The 15,339-nt window shown below is 45.7% G+C and overlaps 1 protein-coding gene across 1 annotated transcript in view; it reads right to left on the bottom strand.

Annotated features, from left to right (window-relative positions):
- The window catches only part of GALNT12 (polypeptide N-acetylgalactosaminyltransferase 12), a 119,174-nt gene that overhangs the window by 48,427 nt on the left and 55,408 nt on the right, over positions 1–15,339 (bottom strand). The window contains exon 5 of the mRNA XM_060254501.1: positions 12,010–12,127. Within this exon, the coding sequence (XP_060110484.1) occupies positions 12,010–12,127 (118 nt within the window). The remainder of the gene's footprint in view (positions 1–12,009; positions 12,128–15,339) is intronic.

The raw sequence follows: 15,339 nt of genomic DNA, 5'->3' as shown, positions 1-15,339 counted from the left end.
TGGGGTCTTGTTACTTTTTTGGGTTTTAATTACATCAACCAATTCCTGCATTGAGATTGGGCTCTCCAAACTTGCTTGCTGTTCCCTTGTTAATTGTTTCATTTCGACTCCTTTAATATAATTTTCTTGCTTGAATTGTTCAATCTCTTGCTTTTTGTACAGATTCCTATAAAAGTTTTGAATAATATCTTTCATTTGAAAATTTTGAAACACCTCCTCCTTGGCATCATTTTTCAACATTTTTATGATCTTCTTCTCCTTTTCCTTCCTTAATTTGTAAGCCAACCATCTACTCACTTTGTTAGCATTTTCAAAATAGTTTTGTCTTGTCCATTTTAGTTTTTTCTCCATTTCTTCTGCTAAAAGAATATTTATCTGATGTTGGATAAAAGTAATTCTGGCCTTCACCTCTCTTGGATTCCCAGTTTTCTGTTGTTTCTCATAGTATTTCAATTTTGTTACAAGTTCATTGTAAGATTTTCTTTGTTCTCTCTTCCTCCTCTTTGAATAACGGATGGCGACTCCTCTAAAGAAGGCCTTGAATGCGTCCCAAATAACTGGGATCTTCGTGTCTTTCTCCAAGTTGAGTTTAAAAAATTCCTGAATCTCTTTTTTAGCTACTTCCAGAAATTGAGTTTCTTTTAAAATTTGCAAATTGAGAGACCATCGAGGATTTCTTGATTGCTCCGGTAGAGATAACAAAATTGGGTTGTGATCAGCGTATGACTGAGGGAGGATATCAACTTGGTTAACTGACAAAATCATACTCAAGGATACCCAGGTCATATCTATTCTGGACCAAGATTTATGTGAATGTGAATAAAAAGTAAAATCTGTCGTGTTCGGGTTCTTTGTTCTCCAGGCATCTACTAAATTTAATTCTTCAGCCAGCTTCAAAAAAGAATTAGGTAGTAAATTCCAATTCTTCTTCTTTTTTTGAGGATCATCATATTTTTTATCCATTTTGATATCAAATATCGCATTGTAATCGCCAACTATGCAGTACCTATCTGAATTGAATTCCCTAAGTTTCGTGCACAATACTTGATAAAATTTTTCTTGATTTTCGTTAGGGGCATAAATGTTCCCAAGGATTGTTTTAAGTCCATTTAACTCCAACTCGACTATGATGATTCTTCCTTGTTCATCCGAAAATAGGCAGCTCGACTTAATGTGATGAGGAACAAAAATAGCTACCCCTTTCTTCTTTTTAAAAGGATCACATGAAGCATATAAAGTACCCAATTTCTTGTTTTCCAAATATTTCACATTGTCCTTCCTAATATGCGTTTCTTGTAGACAGATAATGTGGGCGCCAGATTTTTTCAATTGCAGAAAAGTTCTCTTCCTCTTCCCGGGTTCATTTAATCCGTTAACGTTCAAAGAGAGTATTTTAGTTTCCATCTTAGAATTAATTTTGGTGAGTGAATACTATCCGATATCATGGCTGAGTCCTTCTTAGTCTGGAGCCTGGTTTTGATCTTCTCAGGTTTCTTTTTGGGAGACTTATCATCAGAGAACTTCTTAGCTCCTTCTACCTCCTGTTCGTCTCCCGATTCAGATCCATTTCGCTTCACAAACTCATCACAAAATTCTTCCATCTTTGCCTCAGTAGTAATATTGTATCTCTTAGTTTGAAATGTAAAGAAAAGACCTTGCGGGATAAGCCATCTAAATTGAATTTCTTGCTTCATTAACCAAGTAGACAATTTCCTGAACTTGAATCTCCTCTGTCGGACACTCCAGGGTATCTCTTTCAATACTTTGATCTTCGTTCCCTTCCAATTCATTTCATAATCTCTTGCCTTCCGCAGAATCCTTTCCACAGTTTCTGGACGGGCGAACTTTACTTGAACTTCTCTGGGAAGTTTGAATTTCCTTATGTAGCTCGAAGAAACTCTTTTGGCCCAAAGAATATCTCTTGGACCTTCTTCCAATAGTTCTTCATCATCAATAATTAAGATGTCTCTAATTTTACTGATTATATCTTCCTCCTTTTCTTCTGGTAGATTTTGAAAGCGAAGAATAGTTGAAGCTTTCTCCATTTCGAGCCTCATCACCCGTTCTTCTAGCTCCATCAATCCTGTTTGGTTTTCTCTAACCGTATTGATTGTGCGCTTCTCCCGATCTTCCATTCTCTCAACTTTGGCTGTCAAACCATGAACTTGTTGTGTATTGGCCAACAGTTGTTTTTGAAATTCTGCCAACTGATCATTGGTTTTCCTAATTTGAGTCATCAAGTCTGTTTTCAGTCCATCTAAAGCTTCTTGGTTCTGTTTAAATCCAGCAGTAACTGTACTCTGTAATTTTTCCAACGCGTCTTGGTTGACAGCGGCTTGTACCTTACCTCCCTCTGCCGGAGGAGTACCTTGTAGGTATTTTTTAATCTTTGTTTCCGTCATAATGATGCTACTGTCACTAACCTTATAAACTGACCCAATTTGTAATTTTCAACAGCTCAATATATCAATAAGCGGAAAGACTATCAATAATCAATATTCAGCTAAATAACTTCTTGAGCTCAGTCAGTGATTCAAGATTATCTGGAATCCAATAAAAATGCTCAATAAGTAATACAGCAATTCTATAAAAATCAATAATTCTTTGAGCTCAGTCAATAATTCAATCAATTATTAAGTATCAGATATTAAATCAATTCATTTCATTAATGCATTAGGGATTCACTATCAAAATTTAGCCCTAGAATTATTTATAGTAAGTGAATAAGTAAATAACTCAAAAATTACAGTTCTGAGTCAAGAAATAATCAACATAAGTATTTACACAGTCTTATCTTCTCTGTTCCTTATCTTCTCTGCTCCTTCTTCTTTCTTCTTTCTTCCCTTCTCTTGTTACTTAACTGTTTCAGGATCTTAATATTGTCTTGGTAGCTTAGTGTCCAATTTTAATGTCTTAGTGTCTTAGTGTCAAATAGATTTTTAGCTGTCTTCAGTGTTCTAAAAGCCAAGTTCTAGTTTTAGCCCTAATAAATCCCCACGTTTTGAAAGATGAAAAGGAAAACGTTTTCTAGAATCCAAAAGTTCCAGTCTCTTATACTCCAAGAAGGAAGGTTTCAAAGATCCAGATATAGTGCCTATTCCGTTTCCAATAGTTATAAATTTAAAAACCACAATCTTCAATAGAGAGCAGCCGCAGCAAAAGCTGCTAAGAACCACTACTCTACCCTTTGAGCTGATACCAACGATTAATTATCCCAAAAATAAGTATTTGCGTAAACAAAACCCATCCTCTTCAACAAGGTGAAAAGTAAAATAAAAAAGAAAAATAAGGCTCCAGCGAAAGCGCAGATGAAAGGCAAAAAAAAATAAAGAAAACCAGAGGTGGACAAGTGAAGGGGGGGGAGTTAAAATCATCAAACGCACTCAGAAAGTTTCTGTCTCAGCTCACCACCAGCGCCGCCTGCGTCTTCCACGTCCGGCCTCCTGAAGGAGAACCTCAGCTCCCGTCCACCATTACCGACAGCTTCCTCTCTCCTAACTCAGATCACAGTTCTCACATCGGTCACGGACTGACAGCCACTTTTAATGTCTCAGAGACAGGAAAAGAAGGATCGCTTCTCAACCCCCTACTTCCCCCAGTCTTCCTTCTGCCAATATTCTTTGATCACAGCCAAGCTCTTTGATGTTTCCCCTCAAAACGATCGCTCATTCAGTCGCCGCTAAGCCGCAAAGCCGCCCGCCTCCTCAGCCATTCACGTCCTCCACCGATGCCCACACGCCGCGGCTCCGGTCCCTATCAGCCTGTGCAGCACACAAACCGCTTACCAGCTTTATTTTCTTCTCGCCATCGCCATGAGCTGCACCATTCGCATTCCAAGGGTGGGACGACCCAGGTAGGAAAAAAAACGCTACGGGGTGCACTTGAGGGAGTTAAAGTTCCTCTCCAATCTCCCTTTCCCGGCGGCACAGTTAGGCACCGAGGTGTTGCTGGGGTATCGGCCAGGGGGAAAACTGGCGCTGAGTGAGGAACCTCCGTTCCTCCCCCATGTCCAGAAAGCCCCCCAGGCTTCGGAGCGTCTCCAGACAGCTCCTTAAGAGGTACTTCCCGGCCGGGAAGCCCCCTCGATTACCCCACAAACAGAGTTCCCTCCCGAGACGGGGAAAGGAGCTCTGCGTCACTCCGCCATCTTCCGAAAGCTCTCCGAACGGGGGTTTCATAAGGTGAGAAAGCACTAACAACAAACTCCAAACTGGAACAAAAGGTTTGATAGGAGGATGAAGGTGCAACATGCCCTTTAAAAAGGATTTGGATAACTTATGCGAAAAAACCGTTTTGCCGTCGACAGGATCGTGGAAGGCCGAGATGGCAGAAAGATGAACTTTTAACAAGGAATAGCAGAGTCCTGATCTTTGTAGGGGCAGTAGATATTCAAGGACTAAATGTAGAGGCACAGACTCTGGTTGTAGATGCTGGGATGATGCAAAGGAGCAGAAGCGCTTCCATTTGCAGTGAGAGGAACGCCTGGTGGATGGCTTCCTTGTGTTATGGATAATTTCAGCTACTCCTGCAGACAGGGAGGTGGACGGATTCTCCACGCTGTAAGGGCCAGAATCTGCGGGTAGTGGTGCAGCACTTGGCTGTTGGCTTGAGTCAGGAGATCACCTACTAGAGGAAGGCGGCGGTAAGTGTAACAGGACATCTGCAGAAGTCTCGTGAACCACGTTTGCCGTGGCCACCATGGAGCAATGAGAATACAGTCCGTGCCGTCTCGTGTAATCTTCATTAACGCCCATGTTATAAGGGGGATTGGAGGAAACAGGTAGTGCGAGGGGCCTCTCCAAGCATGAAGGCATCGTTGCCCCTTCTGGTGTAAAAGCGAGGGCATTTTGCATTGTTCTTGGAGGCAAAAACATCTATCTTGGGCGTTCCGAAGCACAGAAAGATGCAATGGAGATAGATCTGATTGATGGACCATTCGTGGTCGTCTATCCGAACCCTGCTGAGAGAGTCGGCCAGAACATTCTCCACGCCTGGAAGATGAATGGCAGTCAGAAAGATGTTGTGCTTGACACACCATTCCCAGAGCAATATGGCTATGCAACACAGCCGAAGGGACCTGGTACCGCCCTGTTTGTTTACATAAAACACTGTAGCCATATTGTCCATGGAGATCTGGACGTGCCGACCCCTGATCAGCGGAAGGAATGAAAGGAGGGCCCTGTGCACAACAATCAGTTCTAGGCAGTTTATGTGCATGGCCCTCTCGGACGGAGTCCAAAGCCCTCTGACAGTCTTGTCCTCTAAGTGGACTCCCCATCCCCACTTGGAGGCGTCTGTGGTTACGGTAGCCGACGGAGGAGGAGGAGGAAGGAACGGCATCCCGGAAAGCAGGTTGTTTGGTACAGTCCGCCAGGCAAGGGAGTGAAGGGCCCTCTGGGGAACGGTGAGAAGAGTGCTCTGTGGTTGCACATGCGGATGGTAGGCACGAACAAACCAGAGTTGAAGGTGTCGCATACGCAGCCTTGCGAAGCGGAGAACAGATGTAGTTGCGGCCATGAGGCCCAGGAGTTGTTGGATGATGAAGGCAGACTGGAGGAGAGTATGCTGAACAGAGTTGGCTAGAGAAATTATGGTTTGCACATGGTCCTCTGGGAGGAAGGCAAGGTGAGGGGACGTACATAGACACGCACCTATGAACTGCAAGTCCTGGGTCGGTGTGAGGTGTGATTTGGTGATATTCACACAGAGGCCCAAGGAGGCCAGGAGAGAGAGGGTTGTACTGAGGTTCCTCTTCAGTTGGTGCTGTGTTGGTGCAATCAGAAGCCAATAGTCTATGTACGGGAACACAGGGATGTTTCGGAGATGCAGGGCAGCTGCCACCACTGCCATGCATTTGGTGAACACTCTGGGTGCGGTGGAGAGTCCGAATGGCAGGGATATGTATTGAAAGTGATCTTGACCTATGGTGAATCGAAGGTATTTCTGATGCTGGGGCCGGATGGTCACATGGAAGTAAGCGTCCTGAAGATCTAAGGAAGCCATCCATGAATCCTTGGGGATCAGAGGAAGGATGGATTGCAGAGAGATCATTCTGAATTTTCTGTATGTTATATGTTTGTTTAGCTTCCGAAGATCTAGAATAGGACGCTTGCCTCCATCCCTCTTGGGCACCAGGAAATATCTCGAGTAGAACCCCGTCCCGTGGTGTTGAGGAGGAACTGGTTCTATGGCATTTTTCCGGAGCAAGTCCAGAATCTCCTGTCGGAGATGCGGAGAGGGAGGGGTAGTTATGAAGTAGTGGTGGCAAGGCGGTGAAATGAACTCGATTGCGTAGCCTAGACGGACGATGGTTAGCACCCAGGAGTCAGTTGTGATTGAGTTCCAGGTCGGATAGAATGGGGAAAGACGTGTCTGGTAGGCAGGCTGCATCTGATGAGGGAAGTCAAAGAGACTGTTTGGCAGGAAGGGAAGCCTTCTTGGTCTGTTGAGACCGAGGCCTCTGCTGGAATGGCAGCTTTTGCTGTGTAAGCTTTCTTTTCCAGTAATCAGTTTGCTTGGGCGAACACGGATGTCTCTGAAAGGATGACCTCCAGGGTTTGGTCCAGTTAAATTGCTGGGAGGGTGGTTGGGAAACTCCCAGGCGCTTAGCCCTCTTATGACCATCGTCTACCGAAGACAAGACCTCATCTGTGGAAGCGTGGAAAAGGCCTAGACCATCAAAGGGGAGGTCTTCGATTTTTTGTTTGATGTCTGGCTGTAAATTGGTGGATCTCAGCCAGGTGTGACGACGCAAAGCAACTGAGGAGGCAAAAACCCTCTAGGAGCAGGAGACAGCATGACGAATGGAGTTGATCTGCTGCTTAGATACTCTGGACAGCTCGGAGACCAGACTGGAAGCCGTTCTTTGGGAGGTCTTGGGAAGAGAAGGTATGAGAGGGGTGAATTGATTTGCTAAATTAAAGATGTATGCGGCGAAATAGGCCAAATAATTATTGAGCTTAGAGTTGATAGAAGCCAGGTTGAAGATTTTTCTTGCCAGGGTGTCCAATTTTCGCCCCTCTCGATCCGGAGGTGTCTGGAAGGCTTGGCCTTAGTGGCTGAGTGGACAATGATGGAGTTAGGAGCCAGGTGTGAGGCCAGAAACTTAGCGTCGGGGGCATGCACCCTGTAAAGTGAGTCAAACTGCTTTGAGGTGGGTGGAACCGAGGCAGGCTTGTCCCAGGCCTCTCGCAGGCACTCCAAGTGTACTGGCAGCATAGGAAGTAGAGAACCCGGTGGGAAATCTGCTTGGACTAGATCGTGGACAATGTCAGACACCTTGGGCGAATCCAAGGGGAGTGCAATTTTTAAGGTTTCAGCTATGGTGTTAATTAGGCTTAGATAAGCCTTTGATGCATGATACGGAGAAAGGCAGACCTGTGGAGTAGAATCCGAAGCTGGTGAGGCAGGGGGGTCTTCTGAATCCGACGATGCTGAGGTATCTCTGTCGGAGTGAGAATCCTCCATAGGAGGGGAGGGCGGAGGTATGGTCGGTTCCGAAGTGGAAGCTTGAGGCTTAGAAGGTTTCACACGTTGGCTAATAGAAGATCTAGGTGGAGTAGTGACGATAGGTGGGGCAACAGATACAGTTGCGGTGGCAGTGCGAGGCTTCTCCGTATCTCGGTACCGAAGCTGCTCCTGGTCTCAAAAAGATTCTCGGTGCCGAGAAGAAAAGTACTCTGGATCCCTAAATCGGGAGGAGTCACGGAATCGGGGCGAATCTCCATGCCGGATGCGAGGTGTTAAGACATCGCGGCCCATGTAAGCTTCAGATTCATGGTATCAGGAGCGGCGTGTCCCCTCATCCGAGGGGGAGCGCGAGTAGCGATGGTAGGGTTGGTTCCTAGGAGATGGAGACCTAGAGGAAGACGAGTAGTCATATTGGCCCCTAACATAATAGTCGTGATGCTCATAGTAAGTGGATGAGCCGGAGTCATGGCACCTGCGTGGCGAACGAGATCGGACTCAATGAGTAGAGACCTGCGTTGCCGATTCTCTGAATAGAGGAGAAACACCGACATCTCGGAAGGACCCAGGTCGGAGGGACGACCGAAGATAGATTTGAGTCGGATCAGTAGAAGGATTGGGTTCGAGGAAGTCCGAAGGCACCACACTGCGAACCAAAGGCAAACGAGATCGTATCGGAATCACTTCTACCGTAGCAGAGGCGTGAGGCGTAAGTTGAGGCATTTCAGTGATGACATCAGACGGCGCTGACAGTTCTGGTGGAAGCAGTAGCTGGGCCGAGGCGGATTGAGATGTAGTGGAATCCATTGAAGTCAAAGCCGAAGCCGCTGAAGGGTCCCAAGATTTTTTCAAGGCCGAATACGACGGATCGCAAAGCTTTTTCAGCGCCGAATCTACCGATTCGGAATGTTGAGATTTTTTCGAAGCCCTATGGCCAGTATCGGCGTGCTTCGAAGGTCTCTTTCAGGACTTATGCGTCTTCTGCTTTTGCAACTGAAGAGCGGCCGAAGAAGCCGAATCTCCCGCTCGTTGTGGGGGAGGCGACAAATCAGAGGTGGGCATAGCCCGCAGGGACCGTTCGAGGAGGAAACTCTGAAGTCTCGCAGCGCGATTCTTACGGGCCTGCTTGCCAAAATTGGCGCAATGTGGGCAAGTGTCCACTCGATGGGCTTCCCCGAGACAGAATAAGCAGTAGCTGTGGCCGGCTGACGTGGGGATTTTCGCTCCATAGCGCCTACACTTTTTAAACGTAACTTTCCCTTCCATACGCTCCGGACGGGGGAGGGGAGAGAGGGAAAGAAAAGCGCAGAAAACCGGGTTTTTTTGTTTTGTTTTTAAATTGTATAGGGATGAAAAATAGTGAACGAAAAGAGTGTAGAAGGAAGCTGAAAAATACGATACCAAGATGAAGAAGGAGGACGAGCTAAGGAGAGGAACGCAGCGAGGTAGGTGTTGTCCGGGTGGCGGTAAGGAAGAAACTGAGTGGAAAGGGCGCCTCCCCCCCCCGCTCCAGGCATGCGCGATTGGTGCCTGCTCCCCAGAGCGGGAGGGAAGCGCGCCAAAAAGCGCTATAGGCAAGCTATTGGAGCTCCGAGGTATGGATCCGTTGCCTGTGGCAAGACCCATGTGTGGGACTGCACAGAGACCACGAAGAAGATTATGCAAGTAGCCAGTTTAAATGTATTTTACACACAACTCAGCAGGTGGCTGTAGAGGACATTCTAGCTAAGAGGATAAAAGGAGCTACTATGGAATTCCAGATCACTAAAAATTATATCTTCATTTGCACATTAGATGCATTCAGTTATATATGAAGATGTGGAAATTGGAAGGGCTGGAAATTAAAATTGTGGCATTAGATGGAAGGATTACAGTAGCATTGGTTCTTTCTGAAATGAGAAGAGTTGTGGCTGTTCTAACAGAACATGCCATATGGAGTGCTATGTGAGAAGCTCCATGTTGCAAATGCTGTCAGACCAGAGTTACTAGCTTCAGCATTCACTGTCCTCCCAAGAGTGGTCCAGGAAGAATATTTTGCCATACAGTCTCACTCCTTCACATATAGTCAGGGGCCAGGGCCAATAATAATACTGGAACCACCAGTAGGAAGGGCTTCACAGGGAACATGCACACTTACAATTATATTACATTTAAAAGCACAGGAGAAAGTTTAGCTGCACTTGTGAGCAAACTTTTATAATATTTGGTAGAACCAGCAGGAAGCAGATAAAATTGTGATGTTGTTACCCAGTGCCATTGTAAAAACAAAGAACAGTTCTACTAGTGTCTTAAACTATACTAAAAAGGTAAAGGTAATCCCCCTGTGCAAGCACAAATCATTTCCAACTCTGGGGTGACATTGCTTTCACAACATTTTCATGGCAGACTTTTTTACGGGGTGGTTTGCCATTGCCTTCCCCAGTCATTTACACTTTACCCCCAGCAAGCTAAGTACTCATTGTACCGACCTTGAGCTGGCTACCTGAACCCAACTTCCGCCAGGATCGAACTCAGGTCATGAGCAGAGCTTGGACTGTACTGCAGCTTACCACTCTGTGCCACGGGGCATACTATGACTAGGATATTCTCTCAGAAATACCAACACACGTTCATACCAGTTGCATGTGGAACTAAATGAGGGAGGGCTAGAGGAAGACTTCCAATAACATTATTATTATTATTATTATTATTATTATTATTATTAATAGTTTATTTCTATTCTGCCCCTTCCCCCTTTTGGGGGGTCAGAGTGGAGTACAACAATTTAGATTAAAAACACAATAAAACCATAATAAAAGACAAATTCGACATTCAGTAAGTGCAGTAAGTTAGTTCAGCAAGGTGATATGAGCAAGATGGCATAGCTCCACAATACAGTGATGCAGTGGGCCATAAAGGCATAGGGGGAGGCCAACCAATCTAATAGATGGATGCCCACTGCCTCATCCAAAGACCTTGCAGAACAGCTCCGTTTTACAGGCCCTAAGAAAGGCCAGTAGGCCAGGTAGGGCCTGGATCTCTATTGGGAGCTGATTCCACCAGGTTGGGGCCAGGACCAAAAAAGTCCTGGCCCTGGTAGAGGCAAGATGGGCATCCCTTGGGCCAGGGACTGTCAGAAGATCCTGGAAGGCCAAACGAAGCGACCTCCGGGGCGTATATGGAAGGAGACGGTCCCGTAGGTATGTTAGTCCCAGACCACGTAAGGCTTTAAAAGTCAAAACTAACACCTTGAAACAGATCCGGTACTCTATAGGCAGCCAGTGCAGGTCATGGAGCGCCAGCCGTATGCTCACCTGTATAGGTGATGCAGTCAGCAGGCGAGCTGCTGCATTCTGCACCCGCTGCAGTTTCCAGATCAGTTTCAGGGGCAGGCCAGCGTAATTCAGCCTGGAAGCGACCATTGCATGGATCACTGTAGCCAAATTTTGGGAGGATAGATATGGTGCTAGTTGCCTGATCTGCTGTAGGTGGAAGAAGGCAGACCGCGCAGCTGTTGTGACCTGGGCCTCCATGGAAAGGGAGGCATCCAGAATCACTCCCAGACTCTTCACCCGCTGGGCCAGTACCAAAGTGGCCCTGTCCAGGGCTGGGAGCTGGATGCACGGACCCACCTCCCCTCGATTCAGGTACAGGACCTCCGTCTTAGTTGGATTTAACTTCAGTCGACTCTGCTGTAGCCATCCAGCCACGACTCCTAACGCCTCCAACAACTGTTCAGGGGCGGAAGACAGTCTGCCGTCCATCAACAGATAGAGTTGGGTGTCATCAGCATACTGATGACAACCCAATCTGAAACCTCGGGCAATCTGGGCGAGGGGGCGCATATAGATGTTAAATAATGTAGGCAAGAGAATAGCTCCCTGCGGCACTCCACATATAAGTGGGTGCCACAGGGAAGTCTGCCTGCCAAGCATCACACTTTGTCCCCGTCCCCGGAGGAAGGAGGAAAACCATTGTAAGGCCACCCCCCAAACCCCGGCAACAGCAAGGTGGTGGGTCAATAGGTCGTAGTTGACTGTGTCAAATGCTGCTGATAGGTCAAGAAGAATCAGCAATGCTGACCCGCCTTGGTTCAGATGCTTCTTAGGTCGTCTGTGAGGGCGACTAGCACCATCTCTGTCCCATGGCCTGGGCGGAAGCAGGACTGGAATGGGTCCGGGGTGGATGTTTAATCCAGGAAAACCTGCAGCTGCTCCGCTGCCGCTTTCTCCACTACCTTTCCCAGAAATGGCAAGTTATAGACTGGGCGGTAGTTAGCTAGCACACTAGGGTCTAGCAAAGGTTTTTTCAAAAGCGGGTGAATTACAGCCTCCTTTAGCATCTCTGAGAATATCCCACTTGTCAGGGACAGATTAACAATATCATCCAGTGAATCCCTAATACCATCCTGGCAAGCCTTCACGAGCCAGGATGGACAGGGATCCAGGGGGCAGGTGGTAGATTTCACTGCAGCTAGGATCCTGTCTACATCCTCTAATATGAGTCGACTGAAGCAATCCATTGTCGGACCATCCAACAGCCAAGGGGCTTCCAGTTACTTACCCGGAATGAAAATTCAAGGTTTTCTCCACCCCAGACTTCCATCCCTATGTCATAAGAGCCCAGGTAGCTGAAGTAATTTTTGTTGACAGCGAACAATCCACCAGCCATAGTTGGAGACCTATTGCATGGAAAGAAATGGCCATGTTATCAAAACACATAATTTCCATGTATAAATTAAGCACCATCCTGTGGCTCCACACTTTTATGTTGTAACACCAAGAATACATTTGTTTTCTTATGCCTATGGCCCCAGCCGGAGCAGTAATTGCTCATAGCTAATCTACATAAAGGGGAGCAGAAGATTATTATTATTGTTATTTATAAGACTAATTAATTGCCCCAGTTTACACTTGGCTCCGGGTAATGTACAACATATATGACAAAAACAATATATGAGTTAAAAACCAACACAACAGCTTAAGTTAAAATTTTCAAGAAAAACCCAGATGTTGCCCTATGAGTTTTAATCAACATGGAGGGGGAAAAGGAAAACTTACAAAGTATCTGTGGGGAGGGGTGTGTGTGTGCAAAAGATGGAAGGTGCCAGCCAGATGACAAATTGTTTGTGTTCTCAGCCAAAAGTCCAGTGGGACATCTTTGCCTTGCAAGTCCTGTGGAATTGCATAAGGTCCTGCAGGACACTGATGTTATCTGGCAGAGAGGCCAGGACTGAAAAGGCTGTGGCCTTGGTTGAGGACAGCCAGACCTCCTTAGGGTTGGAGATCACCAGAGAGTTGTTACCAGTGGAGCACAGTGCTCTTCCAGGGACATAACAGAGAAGATGGTCCCACATATATTGGTCTCAGACCACTCAAAGCCTTAAAGGTCAAAACCAAAACCTTGAATCTGACTTGGTACTCCACCAGGAGCCAGCATAGCTGGTGCAGCACTAATTCAACATGTGCAATCCATGGTGTTTATGTTAGGACTTGCACCACCACATTCTGGACCCACTGGAGTTTCTGGATCAGTCTAAAGGGTAGGCCAGCATAGAATGAGTTACAATAGTCAAATCTGGAGGTGACCGTTGCATAGATCACTGTAGCCAAGTCAGAACATGATAAGAAAGGAGCTAGTTGCCAAGCTTGGTGAAGATGGAAAGAATGCCACTTCAACAATATGCATGACTTGGGCCTCCATTGAGAGGGAGGTATCCAGCATCACACCCAGGCTCTTGACAGATGATGCTGGTGTCTATGGCACTCCCAATGTCCAGTCCCAATCTCACACACACACCCAGCCACAGAACCTCTGTCTTTGATGGATTCAGCTTCAGCCTGCTCTTCCTTAGCCAACACATCACAGCCTCTAATCCCTCAGCCAGATTCTGCATGATGGTGGCTGACCGGTCCCCAACAACAGATACAGCTGGATGTTGCCTGCATATTGATGATACCCAAGCCCAAAATTCCTTGCCAGCAGTGATGTATATATCCCCTTGTCACTGGCCTTGACCAGTCATGAGGACTATGGATCAAGCAGGCAGGTACTCAGTCTATCAGCATCTATTAGACTGACTACGTCTAACATCCTACAGGAAAGACAAGAACTAGTCAAAAATGACCTTGCTTCCACATGTACAGCTGGTGAAGTCATACAATAATAGATCTTTCCAGCACTATGATTATTACATGGCAAATACATCAGCATATGTATATCTAATTCTGAACAAAGGCCCCCAAATGCAGATATTTTTGAAAATATACACAGATACAGGGGATTTTTCTACCCAGATGTGTGGGAAAATCCCAAAACTTAAAGGGGAGGGGAGTTAAACCCCTAAATAAAGAATGCTAGCTGATATTTGGCAAAATCATAGTCAGCAGTGGGGAACATGGCATGGGGGGGGGGGGGGGCTTTCCCTCCCCCATGAGTCTTGCAGGTTCCCAGTTTGTTGTTTAATACTGTAAAAGGGTGCTAAGTGGATCTTGAATAAAGACTTGCATTTGACTCGGATAAAATTAATGTACTCTCTAGACCAGAAAGATTATATGATATTTTTTTAGTGTTCATTAGCAGGTAGTCCTTGGCAAATAGAAGGGGAAGACATGGAACTAGTGACAGACTTCACATTTCTGGGATCCAAGATCACTGCAGATGGTGACTGCAGTCATGAAATTAAAAGACGTTTGCTCCTTGGAAGGACAGCCATGGCGAACCTGGGCAGTATAATAAAAAGTAGACATCACCGCCAACAAAAGTCCGTATAAAAGTGATGGTATTCCCAGTAGTAAAGTATGGTTGTGAGAGCTGGACCATAAGGAAGCGTGAGCGCAGAAGAATAGATGCTTTTGAGCTGTGGTATTGGAGAAGACTCTTGAGAGTTCCTTGGACTGCTAGAAGATCCAGTCAGTCCTAAGCAAAATCAACCCAGACTGTTCCCTGGAAGGTCAGATGCTGAAGCTGAAGCTCAAATACTTTGGCCACCAAATGAGAAGGGAGCACTCACTGGAGAAGACCCTGATGCTGGGAAAGACAGAAGGCAAAAGAAGAAGGGGACGACAAAAGATAAGATGGCTGGACAGCGTTACTGATGTAACAAACACGAATTTGAGCAGACTTTGGAGGATGGTGGAAGACAGGCGGGCCTGGCGTGACTTGGTCCATGGGGTTGCAAAGTCAGACCACCACCTATGGTCAGAATGGGTGGCAGTTTATTTAAAAGGCTGCATTAGAAGTACACCATTAAATCCACAGAAAAGCAAAAATATTAGAAAACCAATATAACCATATTTTTAATAATCAAAAACACTCATACAGAAGCGCACAAAAGTGTAGCAAAGGATAAATTTTTAGAAAAAGATTGTGTGCAAATTCTTCTGTATGTTAACTGTGTAAGTTCCTTCATGCCCAAGCACACAAAGGACTACAGCCTTAACAAAGTAAAGAAAAAGCTCAAAATGAATTGCAACTAACTACAGAACAACCAACCAACAAAACAGGCTTTGTATTCACATGCTTATTAGCAAACAAAGAAATTTACTGGGTACGCTGCTCAATCCAAAATGAGACATAAGGAGGAAAGAGGCAAATGAACTAATCAAAGCCTTTATGTTTGGGTCCTTACTAAAAATGAAAGCTGTTTGGGGAACTTCACTTCAAGAGAGCTATCTGAACCATTTCCAGGGTTTCAGAGTGCTATCACAAAAGCTGGAAGAATGATTCAGTCCTGAGGAAAGGGAATTTGAGGGGACAAGGAACAGAACAAGAGCATTCAAATATTTGTTTGATTAGCATAATTACATTGAGCAGGAACTTTGTTCCCACTGTCTTTTTCTTTTAAAGGCTGGGAGAAGTTGGTTTGATTGGGAGTTTCAGCTGCCTGATCAA

This window comes from Heteronotia binoei, chromosome 14 (assembly GCF_032191835.1).
Source record: "Heteronotia binoei isolate CCM8104 ecotype False Entrance Well chromosome 14, APGP_CSIRO_Hbin_v1, whole genome shotgun sequence".
NCBI classification, from domain to species: domain Eukaryota; kingdom Metazoa; phylum Chordata; class Lepidosauria; order Squamata; family Gekkonidae; genus Heteronotia; species Heteronotia binoei.
Note: the sequence above shows the minus strand (reverse complement) of the source record. Positions and strands in the feature narration are given on the sequence as shown.